The sequence below is a fragment of the Microcaecilia unicolor genome, chromosome 1 (assembly GCF_901765095.1).
Source record: "Microcaecilia unicolor chromosome 1, aMicUni1.1, whole genome shotgun sequence".
NCBI classification, from domain to species: Eukaryota; Metazoa; Chordata; class Amphibia; order Gymnophiona; family Siphonopidae; genus Microcaecilia; species Microcaecilia unicolor.
In genome coordinates, this window is record NC_044031.1 from 604,193,129 (window position 1) to 604,214,118 (window position 20,990).

General features: G+C 45.2%; 1 protein-coding gene across 1 annotated transcript in view; it reads right to left on the reverse strand.

Moving 5' to 3' along the window:
- PTK2 (protein tyrosine kinase 2) overlaps nucleotides 1–20,990 on the reverse strand; it is a 714,868-nt gene that overhangs the window by 473,452 nt on the left and 220,426 nt on the right. Inside the window, 2 exon segments of the mRNA XM_030219604.1 lie at nucleotides 2,894–2,925; nucleotides 2,927–2,944. Coding sequence (XP_030075464.1) covers nucleotides 2,894–2,925; nucleotides 2,927–2,944 — 50 coding nt within the window.

Genomic DNA, 20,990 nt, shown 5'->3' on the forward strand with positions numbered 1-20,990 from the left:
GAGAGAGTACTTACCAACAGAGAGGGAAAGCTCATTGAAAATATCAACTTGTTATGTGAAGGTTATCCAGCTTGCACCAGAAGGTATCTTACTAGCTTGTAGCCTCTTAGAAAAATTCCTCAGCAACTGCTAAATAGCAAAGAAGTGAGGGGGGAGGGCCTTCATACCATCAGGTATCACCCAGATCCATTCAGAACATTCTGAAAGTAAAGGAGCTAATATCCTCCACGAGGAAACCCCCTGCTCAACTGACACCCAGCTAGAACTAGGTTAGGAGCGGGAGGAGGACCTAGTGGTTAGGGTGGTGGACTTTGGTCCTGGGGAACTGAGTTCGATTCCCACTTCAGGCGCAGGCAGCTCCTTGTGACTCTGGGCAAGTCACTTAACCCTCCATTGCCCCATGTAAGCCGCATTGAGCCTGCCATGAGTGGGAAAAATGCGGGGTACAAATGTAACCAAAAAAAAAAAAAAAAAAAGCACCACAGAGGAACTGCATGATCCATCAACCATTCACTTGCAGACAGAGAAAAATGCTGAACATTCTAGGGTGCATGATGTCCTTAAGGGGCGAATCAGAAGAACTATTTTTGTTCTGTCCTCCATCTGCTGGTAGATGGACATAAGCCATTAGTTGGAACTGGTCTAGTCTCATGACAAGGAAAGTCTTATTTCAGACTTTAGCTAAATGTCTAAAGAAAGAAGTTGAGTGGAAACTATCATGGTCGAAGAGATGACAAATAGTCCATAACTGTTGAAAGGTAAAGAAGCAAAGCTTGGATAAGTGTGAGAAGTGTGGCAAAAATGATGAGGAGTCCAGAATTACTCCCAGATAGCAAAAATGTTAAACAGGAGAGATTATTTTTCCAAAAAGGGAAATAGGAGAGGAAGGGGGATGTTGCGGAACTGGAGAACCAACAGGCCACAGTCTTATCAGCATTAAGGACCAACTGGTTTTCAAAGAGCCAGGTAGCAATGCAATCTAAAAAGGCTTGGAGGGCAGAAATCGAGAAAGAGAGGATTGTTGGTTGGATACAGAATAAGAATACCATCCACACAGAAATAAGTGGATAGACCGAATGATTGATAAGTGCAGCCAAAGGACTCAGATAAAGATTGAACAGTAAAGGGGAGAGAATCAAACCCTGAGGAACTCCACAGCGGACAGCCTTCTTAGAAGAGGTGGATGAGGGAGTAATAACTGAAATGAGCAGTTAGACAGAAAAGAAATAAACCATGAAGGACCGCACTGGAGATACTAGTGAGGATAGACTAGAAATTAGAAGAGAGTGGTTGACACGATCAAAGCAGCAGAGAGTTCCAAGGAAACTGTCAAGACAAGTGTATGTTGGTCGAAATGAGAATGAATTTCACTTAAAAGAGCTATAGAACAGTTTCAGTACTATAATGAGACCTAAAGCCAGACTGATTCAAGTGTAGAATGAGAGTTTTATCCAAATAATCAAAGAGCTGTAAGAAAACTATTTTCTCAAGGACTATGGATATAAAGGTAAGGTTAGAGACAGGACGATAATGACTAGCTATTGAAGGATCCAACGTAGGTTTCTTCAGAATAAGATGAACAATAGCTCATTTCCAAAGGTCTGGGAACTGACCAGTAGAGAGGCTTAAATTAACCATAAAGAGAAATGTAGGAAGCAAATCTAAAAAAAAGTGTTGTTTTTTTTTAAACCAGGATGCTGGAATAGGATCAGTTTGACAGAAGGTAGTGCACATTGAGGACACTATGGCTTTCAGAGACTGCAGGGATTGTGGTTGGCAAGTCGTCCAAACAAAGAAGCCAGATTGGGGTACAGGAACAACCATCTCTGATGAAGGATGAACTGGTAGAGATGGAAAGGGTTTGAGACTCAATCTTATTAGTAAAGAATGTGGAGAGATCCCCTGAAGAGGGAATAGGGTAAGAGGGTAGAGGTTGACGGGGACAGCATTTGTTGATAAATCAAAGTAAGGTCTCTTGAGGGTTTGGTGATTTCAAAAGTCTCCCAGAAATAAGACTTTTTTGCCCTAAGGTGAAGATTAAATTCATGATTAAGAGACCTACATTTTTTGTAGGTCTGACAGATTTGGACTTTTCCCTGAGCTTCTCTGCACAACAATACTGATGTTTAAGTAACTGTAGATTAGTGGAGAACCACAGTCAGCCACGAGAAGACCTAGAAGTAAGAAGAAAAGCCATATATTGCAGTGATAGTCTGCATCCAGAAGATCTGGAATGCATGCATCTTGGACCTGTCTACCAAGCATTCTCATACAGTAGCAAAAAATCTCTCCCTCGAGGGGTTGTAAATATTGCTTGCTAAGTAACGGTAGCCTCAGATGGTTCAGGGGAGAAGCAGAGAGTCTATTTTATCCTTCCCACATGAATCAACCTTTTAATTACCCAACAAGTTCAACATTATCTGTGCTTGATATATAAACAGGCAAGCGCTAGAAAACTGTATTAAAACGGATGTCAGAATTTCTGTAAATGTTAGTTTTTGATACATCATCTCACATCAAGCTTAGGAACCAACTATGCATTTCAAGGTTTTAATGACATATTGTAAAAACATGGATGCAGTCAGACGTATTTTATAAAGAGAACATGCCTTTCATTTGTTCCTCACATTAAATATCTCATGTTACATTCATAGAAGTTTATTTTTACATTTAAATTATATATATAAATCATATTAGAAAATATTTTTCAAACTGGATTAAATTTCAGCACTTATGAATGTCATCTCTCTAGCCATTTTTGTTTAGTGCTGAGTAAGGCACAAAACAGCATGAAAATTACTAGTAATCTCGTATACTACCGAAACAAAACTATTAAATGTTGTCCTTTCCATGGATAAAATAAGTGATCTCTCACTGTTTTAAGAGCCCTTACCTGACACAGACACTGTGTGTGTTCGTACTCCTGCTTTCGTTGTTGGCCAGCCTGAAAATAAAGTTAGAAATCTGTGAATGCTGTATGTTCTTCATTATCAAAGAATCACACAATTCATTCTAATAGCGCAGCTACTGTAATTAAGATGACTAATCCATTTTCCATATAGCTGGCAAGTTAGGATATGGGTCAAAAAAAAATCAAAATTACTATTCTAAAGCCTTAAGGAGGCAAAGGTAAGGTAATACTTAAAAAGTTCATTTTAACTCAGAGAAATTTCTCAATGGTTATCAAAACTTAAAATAGATTATCTTTGCTAAATTAACTTTCATACTTTTTATTTATTTATGAATTACAAGAATAATATCAAGCGTTAATCCTTGAAAAAAAAAGTGATATATATAAAGGAAATAAAGAAAATTAAGGACAAAGTTTTTACATAATCTTTAAATTATCACTGAAGTCCACAATTTTGGGGGGATCCAAGATCAAACTGAGGAATTTAATAAGCAATCAAAAAATAGAGGTAATTTTAGCATCTACAAAGAGGCTGGGATTTCTTCTTTTGAGCTTCCCGAAGATTTCTTAGAGGCGATGAACGTTGAAAGCTGAGACAGGTCCATGAAAATATATTTAGTAGTACCAAACCTAATTATGCATTTGCAGGGGTATCTCAAAGAAAAGGTACCACCTGCTTGCAGAACAGCCGGTTTCAGTATGAGAAATTGTTTCCTTTTTCTTTGAGTCCCTTTTGACAAATCGGGGAACAAGGAAATACGTAAACCCAAAAATGGTTTTTCCTTATGTTTAAAAAACAATTGGAATAGCCATTGTTTATCTGGAAGTAAAGCAACGGTAGCAACTAATGTTGCAGCCGTAGCTAATTCTGTCCGATGTATCTAAGAGAGCTGAAATATCCAAGTTTTGAACCTCTTGTTGTTGTTGTTGATCCGTTAATTTTTTTGGTAGATAATATACCTTTGTAAAAGGTGGTAAATTAGTCTCTGGTATATTCAAATTTTCTTGTAAATATCTTTTTAACATATCACCTGGTTTACCATTGGAATCAAAGGAAAACTGATAAAACAAAGATTATGACTTCTGATATAATTCTCAAAATTTCAGATTTAAGTCTTAAATTAGAAACGTCTTTCAAGATTAAAGATTGAACATTATCGATTTTCTTTACTCCCTGTTCCATTTCGTCTATTCGAGAAGTCATTTTATCAAAGTCAATTTTTTGTTTTTCTGTCTTTTGCTCTACCACAGTTATTTTCTGAGTTAGGTTAGTAGTTTGAACAAGAAATATTTGCCCCAATTGGGACATCAGATCCCATAGTGAATCTAACGTTACCTCTGAGGGTTTAGTAGTAAATCCTATAGGAAAACAATTTTCTGTTCAGCTTTTCCCTCTCGATCTGCGTCCAGATTCCCCGCAGCTTCTATGGTCGAGCAAGTTTCTCCCAGAGCTAAAAGTAACCTCCTTTCCTCCGATTCAAATTGTTGTAATTAGGTTCCCAGCAATATCGGCATTAATCCACTGACTTGTGGTAATGCCGTTGCTCCTTGAAGCGGGGAACTTGTTATCGACGGTTGCGGGGGTGGAGCTCTGTCGTCGGGGCTCAAGGTAGTATCTGGCCCAAAAGACACCGAAAGTTCTTCCGATTCACCAGAGTCCCGTAATGAACCACTCCCAACTTAATTGCCAGCACCCTGCAGTCTCACAAACCGATCCATCGGTCTAGGAATTGTGGAAGGAGGTAGGAGGACTCGGGCAGCAGCCTTCCCACGTCTCTTAGGCATCGTGAGGTAAAGAGGTACTGCAGCTAGTCGCAAATGCGTGCAGCCATCTTGGATCCCCTCAACATTGATACTTAGTAACTAGTTTACAGTTTCTTGTTTAAGACTTCACACCCTTGTATATTTTTCACATCATGCTATATGTAAAGAACAATTAAAAATGTATTTACATATATACTCTATACTTGATATTCTGCTTTCCATAACAGCAAAGTATTCAAGTAGGAGATCTGCAAATTTATGGCATCAGGGAAACAAAGCAAAAAAAAATCAATTATAGCAATATTTCAAAATAATAATAATAATGAACCAAAATGTCTTGACTGCTTAAGTCTTATAGTTTATATACTTCTTATTCCACCTTTCCTGAGGCATAGCAAAGCAGTGAACATACAATTAAAAAGTTCAGAAAGGAATGCCAAATTCTAAGAATGAACATAAATAGGAAATAACAGCCATACAGAGTACGCTCACATCCAAAAGGCAAACACACTTAAAATATGCAATTAATAAATCATATGAGGCATAGATTTAAACATTCCTAGAGACCTCCGACTCAGTACTTGGTTTCAACCCCTTTTGTAGCCATGAATTATTTAAGATAGGTGCCTAACAAGTTTATACAGCAGCACAAAGTTTTTTCTCATTCTTCACACAATAGTTTGAGCTCTTTCAAGTTCACAAAGGATCATCTAATACTAATACAATGCTTGTACCTAGTTTAATTTAGTTCAATGCAGTTAACAGACTACCGAATGGGGCATCCTGGTGTAGATTTCCAGTAGGGGGGTTCCTATGTGTGATGCTTAGTGGACCCAATTTTAATAATCTTAAAGACTGTTCATTGGTAATGCAAAAGCAAGATTACTACAGTCATACGAGTTAGGAGATATAAGACATTTAAAGGACAATCTCAGTTTAAAACTTTTTTAGGAAATTGCAGCACTTATACACCGGTCCCTAGGTGGCAGTAAATAGGTGGAGATTATAAGAGATTTGATTGAAGAATCCCATCGGGTCTGATATTTTTGACAGAGACCTGGATTTCACTTGTAGATGATCCAAGATTGAGGGACTTATGTCCTGCTGGTTATAAAATATTACATGCTCCTAGGCAGAGTAAAAGAGGGGTAGGGGAGGACTTGCAATTTCATACAAGTTTTTTTTACACTATTAATATATTAGATAAATTTTCTGAGGCCTCACTAGAAATGGTTTGTTGCACTATACAAGATTCAATGTTTTCAGGAACTATTGGGGCCCTTTTTACTAAGATGCAGTAGGGTTACCGTGCTGATAGTGCACGCTAAATCGGCCCTATTGCTGGGGTAGCATGGGAGCCTTGCAGTAGTTCTGAAGTTGGTACGCGTAGTTTCCCACGGTAGAAAAATAATTTTCTATTTTCTACCGTGGTGGGGTGGGGGGGGGGGGGGGCCTTCCCGGCAGTAAACAGCAGGGTGGCCACATTGCCACACACTTTCTGATTACTGCACAAACAGAATGTGAGCTCATACTGCCTACTAAATTGGTGGCAGTAAGAGCTTAGTCAGTAAATAGCCACACACTAATTTCAATATTAGCGCACAGCCATTTATGCCCCATTTTTTTTAAAAGGCCTTTTTCCCACCATGGTAAAAAGTGGCCTACCAAGCACTAATTTCAAGTACGAAAACTAGCACAGGCCACTTTTTACTGCAGCTTAGTAAAAGGGCCCCATTGTGTTGTTATGGTGGCTTATTCCCCTCCGGGGAAATGGATTAACTGTAGGAATAATTTTCAGGATTGGTGACCAAATATTCAATATAATATCAGGCCATTTGTTGGTGGGTGATGTTAATTTACATCTCGAAAGATTAGATTTTAATTCAGTTGACTTTTTAGATTTTTTTTTAAGATTCCTTGGGTTTTAGTTAGCTTGACTTACAGTTCAGATGAGGACTACTCATTAGATATTCTTGCAATGGCCAATACTGATACAAAAGGTTGTTACCTGCATTTTAAACACTTGCACTCATCCTCCATGATCAGATCATTTTTTATTTGATTTTACTATTTCTTTTTTTGAAAGCAGCTAGCTCTAGTAAATGTAAGCCAAAAATTGTTACGAAAAACTAGAAGGAAAATTGATCCCTCTCTGTTTTGGACAAGATAAACAAATTGACTGATTCTAGTTCTGTACAAGATTTCTTTTTAAACTGGAATGAATATGTTTCAGTTATACTAGATGAAACTGCTCCATTTAAATCCAAATCTAAAGGAAATCAGAGAAATAGTTTGATGCAGAGCTGTTAGCCATGAAACAAGAATATAGGAAGCGTGAAAGGAAATGGAGAAAATCTCCTTCTTTAGTCATTAGATATAACTGGCGTTAGTTATTTTAAGTTTGAGTAGGGAAATCATCTAAGAGAAAGAATTATTCCAGGTGGGATACTACTCATAAAAGTACACAAAAGCTGTTCAAGCTAGTGGATAATCTTGCAATGTTGATGATCTAATGCTAGAATCTGGATTTAACACACCTACAGCTGATGCACTGACCTTGTATTTTAGGAAAAAGATAGTTAACTATCTGATCTAAACTACAGTCGAATGTTATGGAATTTGATATCTGAGAAGTTTAAATGATATCCCTGGGGATCATATATGGAATCGTTTTTGAAACCATTATTAACTCAAGAAGCTAGGCGCTGTTAGCTATGCTAAATCTAAGTGTAGTTTCGATCCAGGCCCATTCTATGCTATTAATAACGTCAGAACTGCCTGTTTTGAACACATAGCCTAAATAGTTTGGATAGTGGGCATTTTTCAGTAAACTAGGATGAAATTGTTTTGACTCCAATACCTAAACCCTCCAGTGGAACTTTACAATTAAACAGTACTTATCATCCTTGTTGTTTCTATTCCACTGTTTTGTGAAAATTAAGCGAATGCTACATACCTGTAGAGGGTATTCTCCGAGGATAGCAGGCTGATTGTTCTCACTGATGGGTGACGTCCACGGCAGCCCCTCCAATCGAACACTTTACTAGCAAAGGCCTTTGCTAGTACTCGCGCGCCGATGCGCACCGCGCATGTGCGGCCGTCTTCCGCCCGAACCTGCGTGTCGTCAGTCCCATATGTAGCAAGACAAAGACAAGGAAGACACAACTCCAAAGGGAGGCGGGCGGTTTGTGAAACAATCAGCCTGCTGACCTCGGAGAATACCTTCTACAGGTATGTAGCATCGCTTTCTCCGAGGACAAGCAGGCTGCTTGTTCTCCTGATGGGGTATCCCTAGCCCCCAGGCTCCACTCAAAACAACAAACATGGTCAATTGGGCCTCGCAACGGCGAGGACATAACTGAGATTGACACTAACACTTTATCCAACTAACTGAGAGTGTAGCCTGGAACAGAATAAACATGGGCCTAGGGGGTGGAAGTTTGGATTCTAAACCCCGAACAGATTCTTAAGCACTGACTGCCCGAACCGACTGTCACGTCGGGTATCCTGCTGCAGGCAGTAATGAGATGTGAATGTGTGGACAGATGACCACGTCGCAGCTTTGCAAATCTCTTCAATAGTGGCTGACTTCAAGTGGGCTAACCGACGCTGCCATGGCTCTAACATTATGAGCCGTGACATGACCCTCAAGAGCCAGCCCAGCCTGGGCGGTAAGTGAAGGAAATGCAATCTGCTAGCCAATTGGATATGGTGCGTTTCCCCACAGCCACTCCCCTCCTGTTGTGATCAAAAGAAACAAACAAATTGGGCGGACTGTCTGTTGGGCTGTGTCCGCTCCAGATAGAAGCCAAAGCTCTTTTGCAGTCCAATGTGTGCAGCTGACGTTCCGCAGGGCAGGAATGAGGACGGGGGAAGAATGTTGGCAAGACAATTGACTGGTTCAGATGAACTCCGACACAACCTTTGGCAAGAACTTAGGGTGAGTGCGGAGGACTTACTCTGTTATGATGAAATTTGGTGTAAGGGGCCTGGAGCTCACTGACTCTACGAGCTGAAGTAACTGCCACCAAGAAAATGACCTTCCAGGTCAAGTACTTCAGATGGCAGGAGTTCAGAGGCTCAAAAGGAGGTTTCATCAGCTGGGTGAGAACGACATTGAGATCCCATGACACTGTAGGAGGTTTGACGGGGGGCTTTGACAAAAGCAAACCTCTCATGAAGCGAACAACTAAAGGCTGTCCTGAGATCAGCTTACCGTCCACACGGTAATGGTATGCACTGATTGCACTAAGGTGAACCCTTACAGAGTTGGTCTTGAGACCAGACTCAGACAAGTGCAGAAGGTATTCAAGCAGGGTCTGTGTAGGACAAGAGCGAGGATCTAGGGCCTTGCTGTCACACCAGACGGCAAACCTCCTCCATAGAAAGAAGTAACTCCTCTTAGTGGAATCTTTCCTGGAAGCAGGCAAGATGCGGGAGACACCCTCTGACAGACCCAAAGAGGCAAAGTCTACGCTTCTCAACATCCAGGCCGTGAGAGCCAGAGACCGGAGGTTGGAATGCAGAAGCGCCCCTTCGTCCTGCGTGATGAGGGTCGGAAAACCACTCCAATCTCCACGGTTCTTCGGAGGAACAACTCCAGAAGAAGAGGGAAACCAGATCTGCCGCGGCCAAAAGGAGCAATCAGAATCATGGTGCCTCGGTCTTGCTTGAGTTTCAAACAAAGTCTTCCCGACCAGAGGTATGGGAGGATAAGCATACAGCAGACCTTCCCCCAGTCCAGGAGGAAGGCATCCGATGCCAGTCTGCGTGGGCCTGAAGCCTGGAACAGACTGAGGGAACCTTGTGGTTGGCTCGAGATGCAAAGAGATCTACCAAGGGGGGGTGCCCCACACCTGGAAGATCTGGCGCACTACTCGGGAATTGATGCGACCACTCGTGAGGTTGCATAATCCTGCTCAACCTGTCAGTCCAGACTGTTGGTTAAGCCGCCTGCCAGGTTATGTTGCCTGGGAGCACCATGCCGTGGAACGCGACCAAGCCCAGAAGCCACATGCTGACGACTTCCTGACACAGGTGCGCCGGAGATCTGCGGTCCTGCCCCAACTGCTCTGTTGATGTAATAACATGGCACCTGGTTGTCTGTCTGAATCTTGGATACTTTTGTGGGACAAGCCGATCTCTGAAAGGCCCTTCAGAGGCCGTTCCCTAGACCCGCTCGTACCTCCCAGAAGATTCGATCTGCAGATCGCGTTCCTGTAGGAGGATCAGCTTCCCTGGGTGTGAAGCCACATCGACATGAGCCTCCCCACCCCAGGGAGAGACTAGAGACGCTATCCGTAGTCCGACACTTTTTGTGCTTAGGAATTTGGAAAGGACGCTCCCGAAGTCAGATTGGACACAAATTGCGTCCAACCAATACAGGGATTTGAAGAAAACTCTGTGGACAGGCTGGATCACGTCCTCTAGACCGTCACAGACCAGCCTGAAACCACTGGGAAACTAGGGTCCATTGAGCAGATCGCATGTGAAGACGAGCCATGGGAGTCACATCGACTGTGGAGGCCATGTGGCCCAGCAATCTCAACATCTGCCGAGCTGTGATCTGCTGGGACGCTCGCACCCGCGAGACGAGGGACAACAAGTTGTTGGTCCTCGTCTCTGGGAGATAGGCCAGAGCCGTCCAAGAATCCAGCAGAGCTCCTATGAATTCGAGTCTCTGTACTGGGAGGAGATGGGACTTTGGGTAATTTATCACAAACCCCAGTAGCTCCAGGAGGCGAATAGTCATCTGCATGGACTGTAGAGCTCCTGCCTCGGATGTGTTCTTCACCAGCCAATCGTCGAGATAGGGGAACACATGCACTCCCAGCCTGCGAAGCGCCGCTGCTACTACAGCCAAGCACTTCGTGAACACTCTGGGCGCAGAGGCGAGCCCAAAGGGTAGCACACAGTACTGGAAGTGACGTGTGCCCAGCTGAAATCGTAGATACTGTCTGTGAGCTGGCAGTATCGGGATGTGCGTGTAGGCGTCCTTCAAGTCCAGAGAGCATAGCCAATCGTTTTCCTGAATCATGGGGAGAAGGGTGCCCAGGGAAAGCATCCTGAACTTTTCCTTGACCAGATATTTGTTCAGGGCCCTTAGGTCTAGGATGGGACGCATCCCCCCTGTTTTCTTTTCCACAAGGAAGTACCTGGAATAGAATCCCAGCCCTTCTTGCCCGGATGGCACGGGCTCGACCGCATTGGCGCTGAGAAGGGCGGAGAGTTCCTCTACAAGTACCTGCTTGTGCTGGAAGCTGTAAGACTGAGCTCCCGGTGGACAATTTGGAGGTTTGGAGGCCAAATTGAGGGTGTATCCTTGCCAGACTATTTGAAGAACCCACTGATCGGAGGTTATGAGAGGCCACCTTTGGTGAAAAACTTTCAACCTCCCTCCGACCGGCAGATCGCCCGGCACTGACAATTTGATGTCGGCTATGCTCTGCTGGAGCCAGTCAAAAGCTCGTCCCTTGCTTTTGCTGGGGAGCCAAGGGGCCTTGCTGAGGCGCACGCTGCTGACGAGAGCGAGCGCGCTAGGGCTTAGCCTGGGCCGCAGGCTGTCGAGGAGGAGGATTGTACCTACGCTTACCAGAAGAGTAGGGAAAAGTCTTCCTTCCCCCATAAAAACGTCTACCTGTGGAGGTAGAAGCTCAAGGCTGCCGGCGGGAGAACTTGTCGAAAGCGGTATCCCGCTGGTGGAGCTGCTCTACCACCTGTTCGACCTTCTCTCCAAAAATATTGTCCGCACGGCAAGGCGATTCCGCAATCCGCTGCTGGATCCTATTCTCCAGGTCGGAGGCACGCAGCCATGAGAGTCTGCGCATCACCACACCTTGAGCAGCGGCCCTGGACGCAACATCAAAGGTGTCATACACCCCTCTGGTCAGGAATTTTCTGCACGCCTTCAGCTGCCTGACCACCTCCTGAAATGGCTTGGCTTGCTCAGGAGGGAGCTTGTCCACCAAGCCCGCCAACTGCCGCACATTGTTCCGCATGTGTATGCTCGTGTAGAGCTGGTAAGACTGAATTTTGGCCACGAGCATAGAGGAATGGTAGGCCTTCCTCCCAAAGGAGTCTAAGGTTCTAGAGTCTTTGCCCGGGGGCGCCGAAGCATGCTCTCTAGAACTCTTAGCCTTCTTGAGGGCCAAATCCACAACTCCAGAGTCATGAGGCAACTGAGTGCGCATCAGCTCTGGGTCCCCATGGATCCGGTACTGGGACTCGATCTTCTTGGGAATGTGGGGATTACTTAAAGGCTTGGTCCAGTTCGCCAGCAATGCCTTTTTTAGGACATGATGCATGGGTACTGTGGATGCTTCCTTAGGTGGAGAAGGATAGTCCAGGAGCTCAAACATTTCAGCCTTGGGCTCGTCCTCCACAACCACCGGGAAGGGGATGGCCGTAGACATCTCCCGGACAAAGGCCTCAAAAGACAGACTCTCGGGGGGAAAAAGCTGCCTTTCAGGGGAGGGAGTGGGATCAGAAGGAAGGCCATCAGACTCCTCGTCAGAGAAATATCTGATGTCTTCCTCCTCCTCCCACGAGGCCTCACCACCGGTATCAGACACAAGTTCACGAACCTGTGTCTGAAGCCGTGCCTGGCTCAACTCCGTGGAACCACAGCCACGGTGGGAGTGTCGAGAGGTAGATTCCCTCACCCGCACCGGCGAAGCTCCCTCCGCCAACGTGGTCTGGGAGCCTTCCTGGGAGGCGACCGCAGTCGGTACCGCAAGCGGCACCGATGTCGAAGACCTCACCCCGGGCAAGGGGCCAGCCGGCGCCTCACTCGACGGTACCGGTGGCGCAAGCACCCCCGGTACCGGAGGGGAAGGGCGCAACAGCTCTCCCAGGATCTCTGGGAAAACGGCCCGGAGACTCTCGTGCAGAGCAGCTGTGGAGAAAGACATGGAAGCCGATGCAGGTGTCGAAGTCAGAGTCTGTTCCGGGCTGTCCAAGGTGGAGCGCATCGACACCTCCTGAACAGAGGGTGAGCGGTCCTCCCGGTGCCGATGCCTACTGGGTGCCTACTCCCTCGGCGACCCAGAACTCTCGGTACCGATGCGGGAAGATAACCGGTGTCAATGCTTCTTTGACTTTTTCAAACGAAGCATGTCACCGGAGCTTCCCGGTACCGACGAGGAGGACGTAGAATCCAGCCGTCGCTTCCTCGGGGCCGAGGCCGAAGAAGGTCGGTCTCGGGGGGCTGTACCGCAGGAGCCCTCAGGGTAGGGGGAGACCCACTCGAAGGCTCACCACCACCAGCAGGGGAATGGACAGCCCTGACCTGCACTCCAGTCGAAGCACCACCGTCCGACGACATCAGCACTAGTGGAGGTACCACCGACGCCGACGCAGCCTTCCGATGTCTCGGCCCCGACGATGCAGAGGGTCAATGCCTCGATGCAATCGATACAGTCACGGCCGAGGGCGGAGGTCTTGACGCTGTCGACGCACTCGATACTCCCAGTGCCGATGCCGACGAAGAGCCCGAGAACAAAACGTTCCACTGGGCTAATCTCACTACCTGAGTCTTTTTCTGTAAAAGGGCACAAAGACTACAGGCCTGCGGGCGGTGCCCAGCCCCCAGACACTGAAGACACGACGCGTGCCTGTCAGTGAGCGAGATTACCCGGGCGCACTGGGTGCACTTCTTGAAGCCGCTGGGAGACTTCGATGACATGGGCGGAAAAATCACGCCGGCGAAATCAAAACTCGTAATTGCGGTAAGGCACCAAAAAGAGGGGGAGAAAAACTCGAACCCGAGGCCTCAAAAGGGCCTACCCCGAAAACGAAAGAAAACTTAACGGAGCCAAAAACTAGAAATACGGGAAAAGGAAAAGACCGAAAAGGTCCTTTTCCGAAATCCCTCTTTTTTTTTTTTTTGTAAAGCGAAAGTCAAAAGACGCGCGAGGGTCGACTTAAGGGGCGCGAACGGCGTAAACACAACCGTACCGAGCGCGGACAAAAGAAGACTGACGAACACGAGCCGGTTCGGGCGGGAAGACGGCCGCGCATGCGCGGTGCGCATCGGCGCGCGAGGAATAGCAAAGGCCTTTGCTAGAGAAGTTTCCGATTGGAGGGGCTGCCGTGGACGTCACCCATCAGTGAGAACAAGCAGCCTGCTTGTCCTCTGAGAATAGTGGGTTATATTACCAAAAGGTTGGAAACTATCCAGATAGATACAATGTTTCACAACCGTCACAGTCTGGATATAGGAAGAGTTACAGTACCAAGACAGTGGTAGGCTCTATTCAGTGGCGTAGCAAGGGGGGGTGCCAGGGGAGCGGCCGCGCCCCCAAACGGAGTTCTGCCAGCTCCGGCGCCTATTTTTTTCTCAATGTGTTGCATTGAAAATGTGCGCCAGCGCCGGTGGAAGTCCACTCTCGCTCCCCCCACGCCGTCAACCTGGCTCCGCTTCTGGCTAATATTACACAAGGAAAAGTTCGGTTAAGCCAAGGTCAGAACTCAGTTATTATTCGGTTTAATCTTTCCTGTGACTTTGACCTGTTTGATCACGATCTTATGTTAACCAAGCAAAGTGGCATAGGTATACATGGCAAAGTATTAAACTGGTTTAGCGGTTTCCTGTATACTTGGAGTTATAGTGTAAAGAAAAGCAATAGTTTTCCAGTCAACTGGAGTTCTACTTGTAGAGTATCACACGGTAATCCCCCTATCGCCTTCTTTGTTTAATGTGTTACTCCAATTTTTAGGAGTAGCGTTTGATAAATTTAAGAGCCCATTTTTTATGTTCAAATCATCATTTTCTCACATACATCATAAAATAAACACACAAAATGTTTAAAAATATCAAATGCCAAATGAGTGAGTCTCCCTCTGTGCAAGGAACTTAAAATTACAATTCCTGTTATTTTACTGACTTAACAAAGGACCTCAAATCTCCTACTGGGGAAACTACTGCAAACTTTAGCCTGCAAGTATAAATCTTAACCCCATCTTTATAAGGAGTCAATTACTATCACAGGTCCCAGTGGGAGAAGAAACAGGAGAAAAACAGACCAGACGTAAAAAACTCACCTTAACGTGAGAAAACCGAATGATCTAAAAAACTCACTGTCTTCTACACCACTTTAACTATATAGCACAGTGAGACCACCCACTTAGATTAAATCGCGAATTAATAATAATAAACCCAAATCTGACCCTCGTAGTTGTAAATCAAAAAATCAATCCAAGGCACCTCCCCCTAAATTCAAGAGCGTTTTCAAAAATCCTTCAACTGTTCAACATCCATGAAAAACATGCAAAGCACTTTTACTCATCCCAAATGTTCAGCTCCTGACAGGGTAATCCGACACTCCAGCTGCAGAAGAATCCCTCCCTGTCAACAGGCTTGGGTTGAAGGGGCCGTTCTCAGTGCCCTTGGCAAACAACAATCCGTGCGGTCTAAACAGTCTCCGTTCTTTCTTAAATCAATCTCAAATTTCCTTTTCTTATATCTCCCTTCAACAAGTGTGCCTCGTTTCGCCAAGTTACTGGCTGCCTCAGGAAGGGGACAATCAAAAAGTCCCACACCGGACTAAAACTATCCAAATGTCCAAATCGCTCTCCACAGAGATAGTGTAGTTAAAATGCCCCAGTGTCTCTGCTTTTAAATTAGACCACAAGCCCACTCTTTATCTAGGCCACTCCCCCTCTCTCTCGTTCACCCTATAGGAAAACAGCTATTCAATTAAGGGGAGGGACCATTAAGACTTTAATAAAAGGCATTCCATTCGATGTTACGATTCATTTAATATTTTTATATGTAGGGCACACTATACGTCAATTTAAAATGAGGGTTATTGAACATCGCCACTGTATCACTCATTGTAAAACAGAAGCACCTATGGTACGACATTGTTTCCAAAAACAACACCAATTTGATCATTTGGTGTGTATGATCATCGACCAAGTAGTATTGGGTAAGAGAGGGGGGGATATTAAAAATATTCTGTGGGTTCCAAGATGGCGCTCTGACCGGACGCACCTGAGTTTGCTGCTGAGGTCCTTTGTAGTTCTTTCTGCTGTTTTCGCTGTTTCTGTGCCCTCCTCGATGGGGAAACTGAGGGGGAAAGTTAGGGAGCATTCCTCGGCTCCAGGGACACCCTCGGCGCTCCGGCAGACGACTCTGCAATTTCCAACGCAGCAACCGGGACCTCGGGGAACTTCGACCCCCTCTGCCGCTCTCGACGCATCGGCGTCGATTGAGAGCGCTAACGGGGCTTCCCTGAGCCCTGTAGAGCGCATTGCTCCGCCTCAACCCGGAAGGGAATTGCCGATAGCCCAAGCAGGGAGGGAGAATGAAGGCGTTCAACCTAACCTGCTCGAGGGAAGGACTGCGGCGATAGAAAATGGTCCCCAACCGAAAGAAATGCTTTTTCAATCAGCTTTACAGGTACTTCCTTTGGAAATTGTTTCTAAATTATCTGAAGTTGGTGCTCAAATTCAATCCCCTCCTGGAATTTCTGGCGTGACTAGACCAGCAATTGTGACATTAGAGTCACTATGGGATATGGTACATAATATTCAAATCTCTATGCAACCTACATTGAAAGAAAATACTGACAATATAAGAACTATTTCTGAAGCTGCGTTATTCCAAGCACAGGTATCTGCGCAGCAGGCCTTGAAATTGGAAAATTTAAATATTAAATTACAAGAAATGGGAACTTTAGAGACTGCTTTGGTTAAGGACAATGTTTTTCTCCATAAACGAACAGAATATCTGGAGAATCAGATTCGGAGACTTAATCTTAGGTTTCTAAATTTTCCTAAATCTCCTCTGATTTCACCTGTTGAAATGATTAAGAAATATATGGTGGACATTCTCGGAATGGACAAGGATTCATTGCCCCCCATAACACGGGCCTATTACATCTGGAATCCACAGGGGTGCGATGGAAACCTCCCAATGGTGGGGGATGGAATGAATTTAACTTCATTCCTAGAGAGCTCACTGGAGATTATTACCCAGAGGACTACTATGCTTGTTACTTTTGTCTTGGAACCTGACCGCAATGCAATACTAAGACTTTCCTTAAGACACTTAGAAAACCTGTTTATGGGTTCAAAGGTTCGCGTTTTTCCTGACCTCTCAAGGCCCACTCAAGCTAGGCGCAAGGCCTTTTTGGAACAGCGTCCTAGAGCGTTGGCATTGGGATTAAATTTTGTACTACGATTTCCTTGTATATGTAATTTCACGCTTGAGGGTAAACAATTTCAATTTGCTGACCCTAAACAGTTAAAAGAATTTCTTGATGCTAGAGTAGATATGAATGTGGTGTGCCCTCCATAAAATGCAGGTTGGGATCAGTACCCTGAGGTAGCAACTGGTGGGGATTAATTATTGTTTGTTATTTATACTTATATTTCTTGATTCTTGGAACCATGTTTCTTTATCTGTGGACAAACAGGCTTTAAATGTTATTTCTTGTTTTTATTTTTTTTTTCCTGTTGTAAATGCCTATTGCATATTCTGTGGCGCAAAGAACAGCGCTGGATACATTTGCTACAGACAGTAGAACCGCAAGGGTTGAATCGTAACATCGAATGGAATGCCTTTTATTGAAGTCTTAATGGTCCCTCCCCTTAATTGAATAGCTGTTTTCCTATAGGGTGAACGAGAGAGAGGGGGAGTGGCCTAGATAAAGAGTGGGCTTGTGGTCTAATTTAAAAGCAGAGACGCTGGGGCATTTTAACTACACTATCTCTGTGGAGAGCGATTTGGACATTTGGATAGTTTTAGTCCAGTGTGGGACTTTTTGATTGTCCCCTTCCTGAGGCAGCCAGTAACTTGGCGAAACGAGGCACACTTGTTGAAGGGAGATATAAGAAAAGGAAATTTGAGATTGATTTAAGAAAGAACGGAGACTGTTTAGACCGCACAGATTGTTGTTTGCCAAGGGCACTGAGAACGGCCCCTTCAGCCCAAGCCTGTTGACAAGGAGGGATTCTTCTGCAGTGGAGTGTCGGATTACCCTGTCAGGAGCTGAACATTTGGGATGAGTAAAAGTGCTTTGCATGTTTTTCATGGATGTTGAATAGTTGAAGGATTTTTGAAAACGCTCTTGAATTTAGGGGGAGGTGCCTTGGATTGATTTTTTGATTTACAACTACGAGGGTCAGATTTGGGTTTATTATTATTAATTCGCGATTTAATCTAAGTGGGTGGTCTCACTGTGCTATATAGTTAAAGTGGTGTAGAAGACAGTGAGTTTTTTAGATCATTCGGTTTTCTCACGTTAAGGTGAGTTTTTTACGTCTGGTCTGTTTTTCTCCTGTTTCTTCTCCCACTGGGACCTGTGATAGTAATTGACTCCTTATAAAGATGGGGTTAAGATTTATACTTGCAGACTAAAGTTTGCAGTAGTTTCCCCAGTAGGAGATTTGAGGTCCTTTGTTAAGTCAGTAAAATAACAGGAATTGTAATTTTAAATTCCTTGCACAGAGGGAGACTCACTCATTTGGCATTTGATATTTTCAAACATTTTGTGTGTTTATTATATTGTTATATGAGTTTGAAAAAATTCCTAATTTAGTTTAGAGGCTCACATACATCATACAATGTTCCAATAAGATTAAACACACAACCAAAAACAGAAAACTATTTCCCGCAGTCCCTTAAACTCCCCTCCCTTCCTTTATATCTTACCAATTCCGGCAATAATACCACTCATGAGGAGAACTAAGCTCTAGTTAAGAAGTCTACTTCGTGCTGCTGGCTGAAGGGTAGTCCAAAAGTGTTCCCAAATCCTCTGGAAACTTTTGCCTTCCTCAAAAGAAATGTCTTTAACAGCGTTCCAATTTTAAGAGCTCAATCATTTGCATGTGCCGTAGTCCAATTGATAGTGCATATGTCTCTCTCCAGCACAACAATATCGTCTTTTTCCCTATCAAGATAACTTTTTGCATAGACAGTTTGAAACCCGGAGGTGATGGTGTCGCGTACTTGTATGCATCAAAGTGTAATAGCAGGTGTAACTCCACTCTGCATTTCCAAAAGCTGTACACTGTATCTAGTAATTGTGTCCAAAATTGTCTGATTTTAGGGCACATCCAAAACATGTGTCCCAGTGTTGGTAGACCTTGTGAACAGCCAAAAAATTACAATGCACCATTAAGGCATTAAAGCTCTTCTCTGGGGGTAGGCCCCGGTGGAGCTCAACACTACCCTATAAGCTCTTCTCGGAGATATGTATAAACGCAATGCAAATTTACACTGTAGCTCCCAATAACGCAAAAAAGCTGAACGCCATTGTAGACTTAAAACATGCTGTCTAAACTGATCCTCCGCCAAATCCACCTTTAACTCCACTGTCCATATTTGTGCAATCTTCTTGAAATCCAAATCCTCCATCGTATCTCTCAGGTACCGGTGATGAAATCTCCGTGGAATTACATTACTAGATCCTAAAGTGAGTGCTGTGTTGAGAGTGTCTTGGACATCTTCGCTTAAGTTAATCCAGCCCAAAGAGGAGACAAAATAGCGGAGCTATGAGTAAGCAAACCAATCTGTAGGTAGTAATGCAAATGTTCTTCTTAACTCCGCAAAGTCCTTCATTTTCCCCTCTTCAGTAAGAAGTTGTCTCAAATATTTTAGTCCTGATCTCCCCCAGCACACAAATACAGGGGAATCCGTGCCCGCTGGGAAATCCGGATTCCAACTGATTGCCAAATATGGTGTGGCGGATACAGAAAAAACATGCCTTCTGCAAAGCCACCTCCATGCTGCCCTTGCTGAGAGCAGAAGTGGATTGTGAGACAGCACTAGGTCCGACCTCCCTGGGATTGTGTGCAATAGCCAGCTGAGATGTGCTGCAGATGCAGTGCTTTTTTTGTGCCGGTATGCACTGGTATGGTGTACCGGCACATTTTTTTCCTAGGCTCACCTACCCGCCTTAGCTCTCCAGCCCTGCTTTCCGTTCCTGCCACCCGCGATGCCCCTTTTAAGCCCCTGTCGAGTTCCAGCGCCCCAGCCCCACCTGCCCACTTTTAGCTTCCTGACAGCCCCACCACCACCCTTCCCCTGCGACGCGTTTAAACCTTTTTTTTTTTACGTTAAGTCGCAGCGCCGGCATTAGTGAGAGGACCAGGCTCGCCTCCTCCTGCCTTCCCTTCATTCCCTCTCAGTGTCCCACCCTTGCGGAAACAGGAAACTACATCACAGAAAGGCGGGACACAGAGGGAACAAAGGGAAGGCAGGAGGAGGCGAGCCTGGTCCTCTCACTAACGCCGGCGCTGCGACTTTATATTTAAAAAAAAATAAAGATTTAAACACGTTGTGTGTTGGGGGGGGGGGGCTGTCGGGAAGCTAAGGGCGGGCAGGTGGGGCTGGGGCGCTGGAGCTCGACGGGGGCTTAAAAGGGGGGCAGGTGGAGGCCTGGGGCGAGTTAATGGACATGGAGGGGAGGATAGGGAGCAAAGGAGAATCGCTGGACATGGAGGGGCAGGGGAGAGAGGAGAATCGCTAGACATGGAGGGGAGGGCAGAGGAGAGAAGAAAGGAGAAATTGCTGGACATAGATGGGAGGGGAGGGCAGAAGAGAATCGCTGGACATGGAGGGCAGGAGAGAGAGGAGAATCGCTGGACACAGATGGGAGGGCAGAGGAGAATCTGGACATGGATGGGAAGAGAGGGCAGGGGAGAGAGCAGAGTTTCTGGACATGGATGGTTGGTGGAAAGGGCAGGAGAAATGCTGGACATGGATAGAGTGGAGGGAAGGCAGGAGGGAGATTCACATGAATGGAGGGGAGAGAGGAGAAATGCTGGACATGGATGGAGTGGAGGGCAGGGAAGAGAGGAGAAATGTTGGACGGAAGGAAAGATATGCACACAGTTGAAGGGGAAGGGAGAGAGAAGAAATACTGGACATGGATGGAGGGGAGGGAAGACAGAGGAGGAGATGCACATGGAATTAGGGGGGAGAGTTGAAATGCTGGACATGGATGGAGGGAAGGAGAGAGAGTTGAAATGCTGGACATGGATGGAGGGGAGGAGAGAGATTTGAAATGCTGGACATGGATGGAGGGGCAGAGGAAAAATGCTGGACGTGATGGAGAGAGGAAGGAGATGCATTCTGACAAGGTGAGGGAAAGGGAAGAGAGGAGAAAATCTGCACATGGATGATAGGCAAAAGCTGGATCCACTCTATACCTCCTCCATTCAAGTCCGCAGAGGACTCAGCTTTTACCTATGGATGTAGGGCAAGAAATGAAGGAGGAAAGTAAAGAAATAAATGGAAAGGAAGCCCTGGAAACGGAGTTAAGGGATCAGATAAAGAGTCTCAGAATCAAAGACTGGGACCAACATG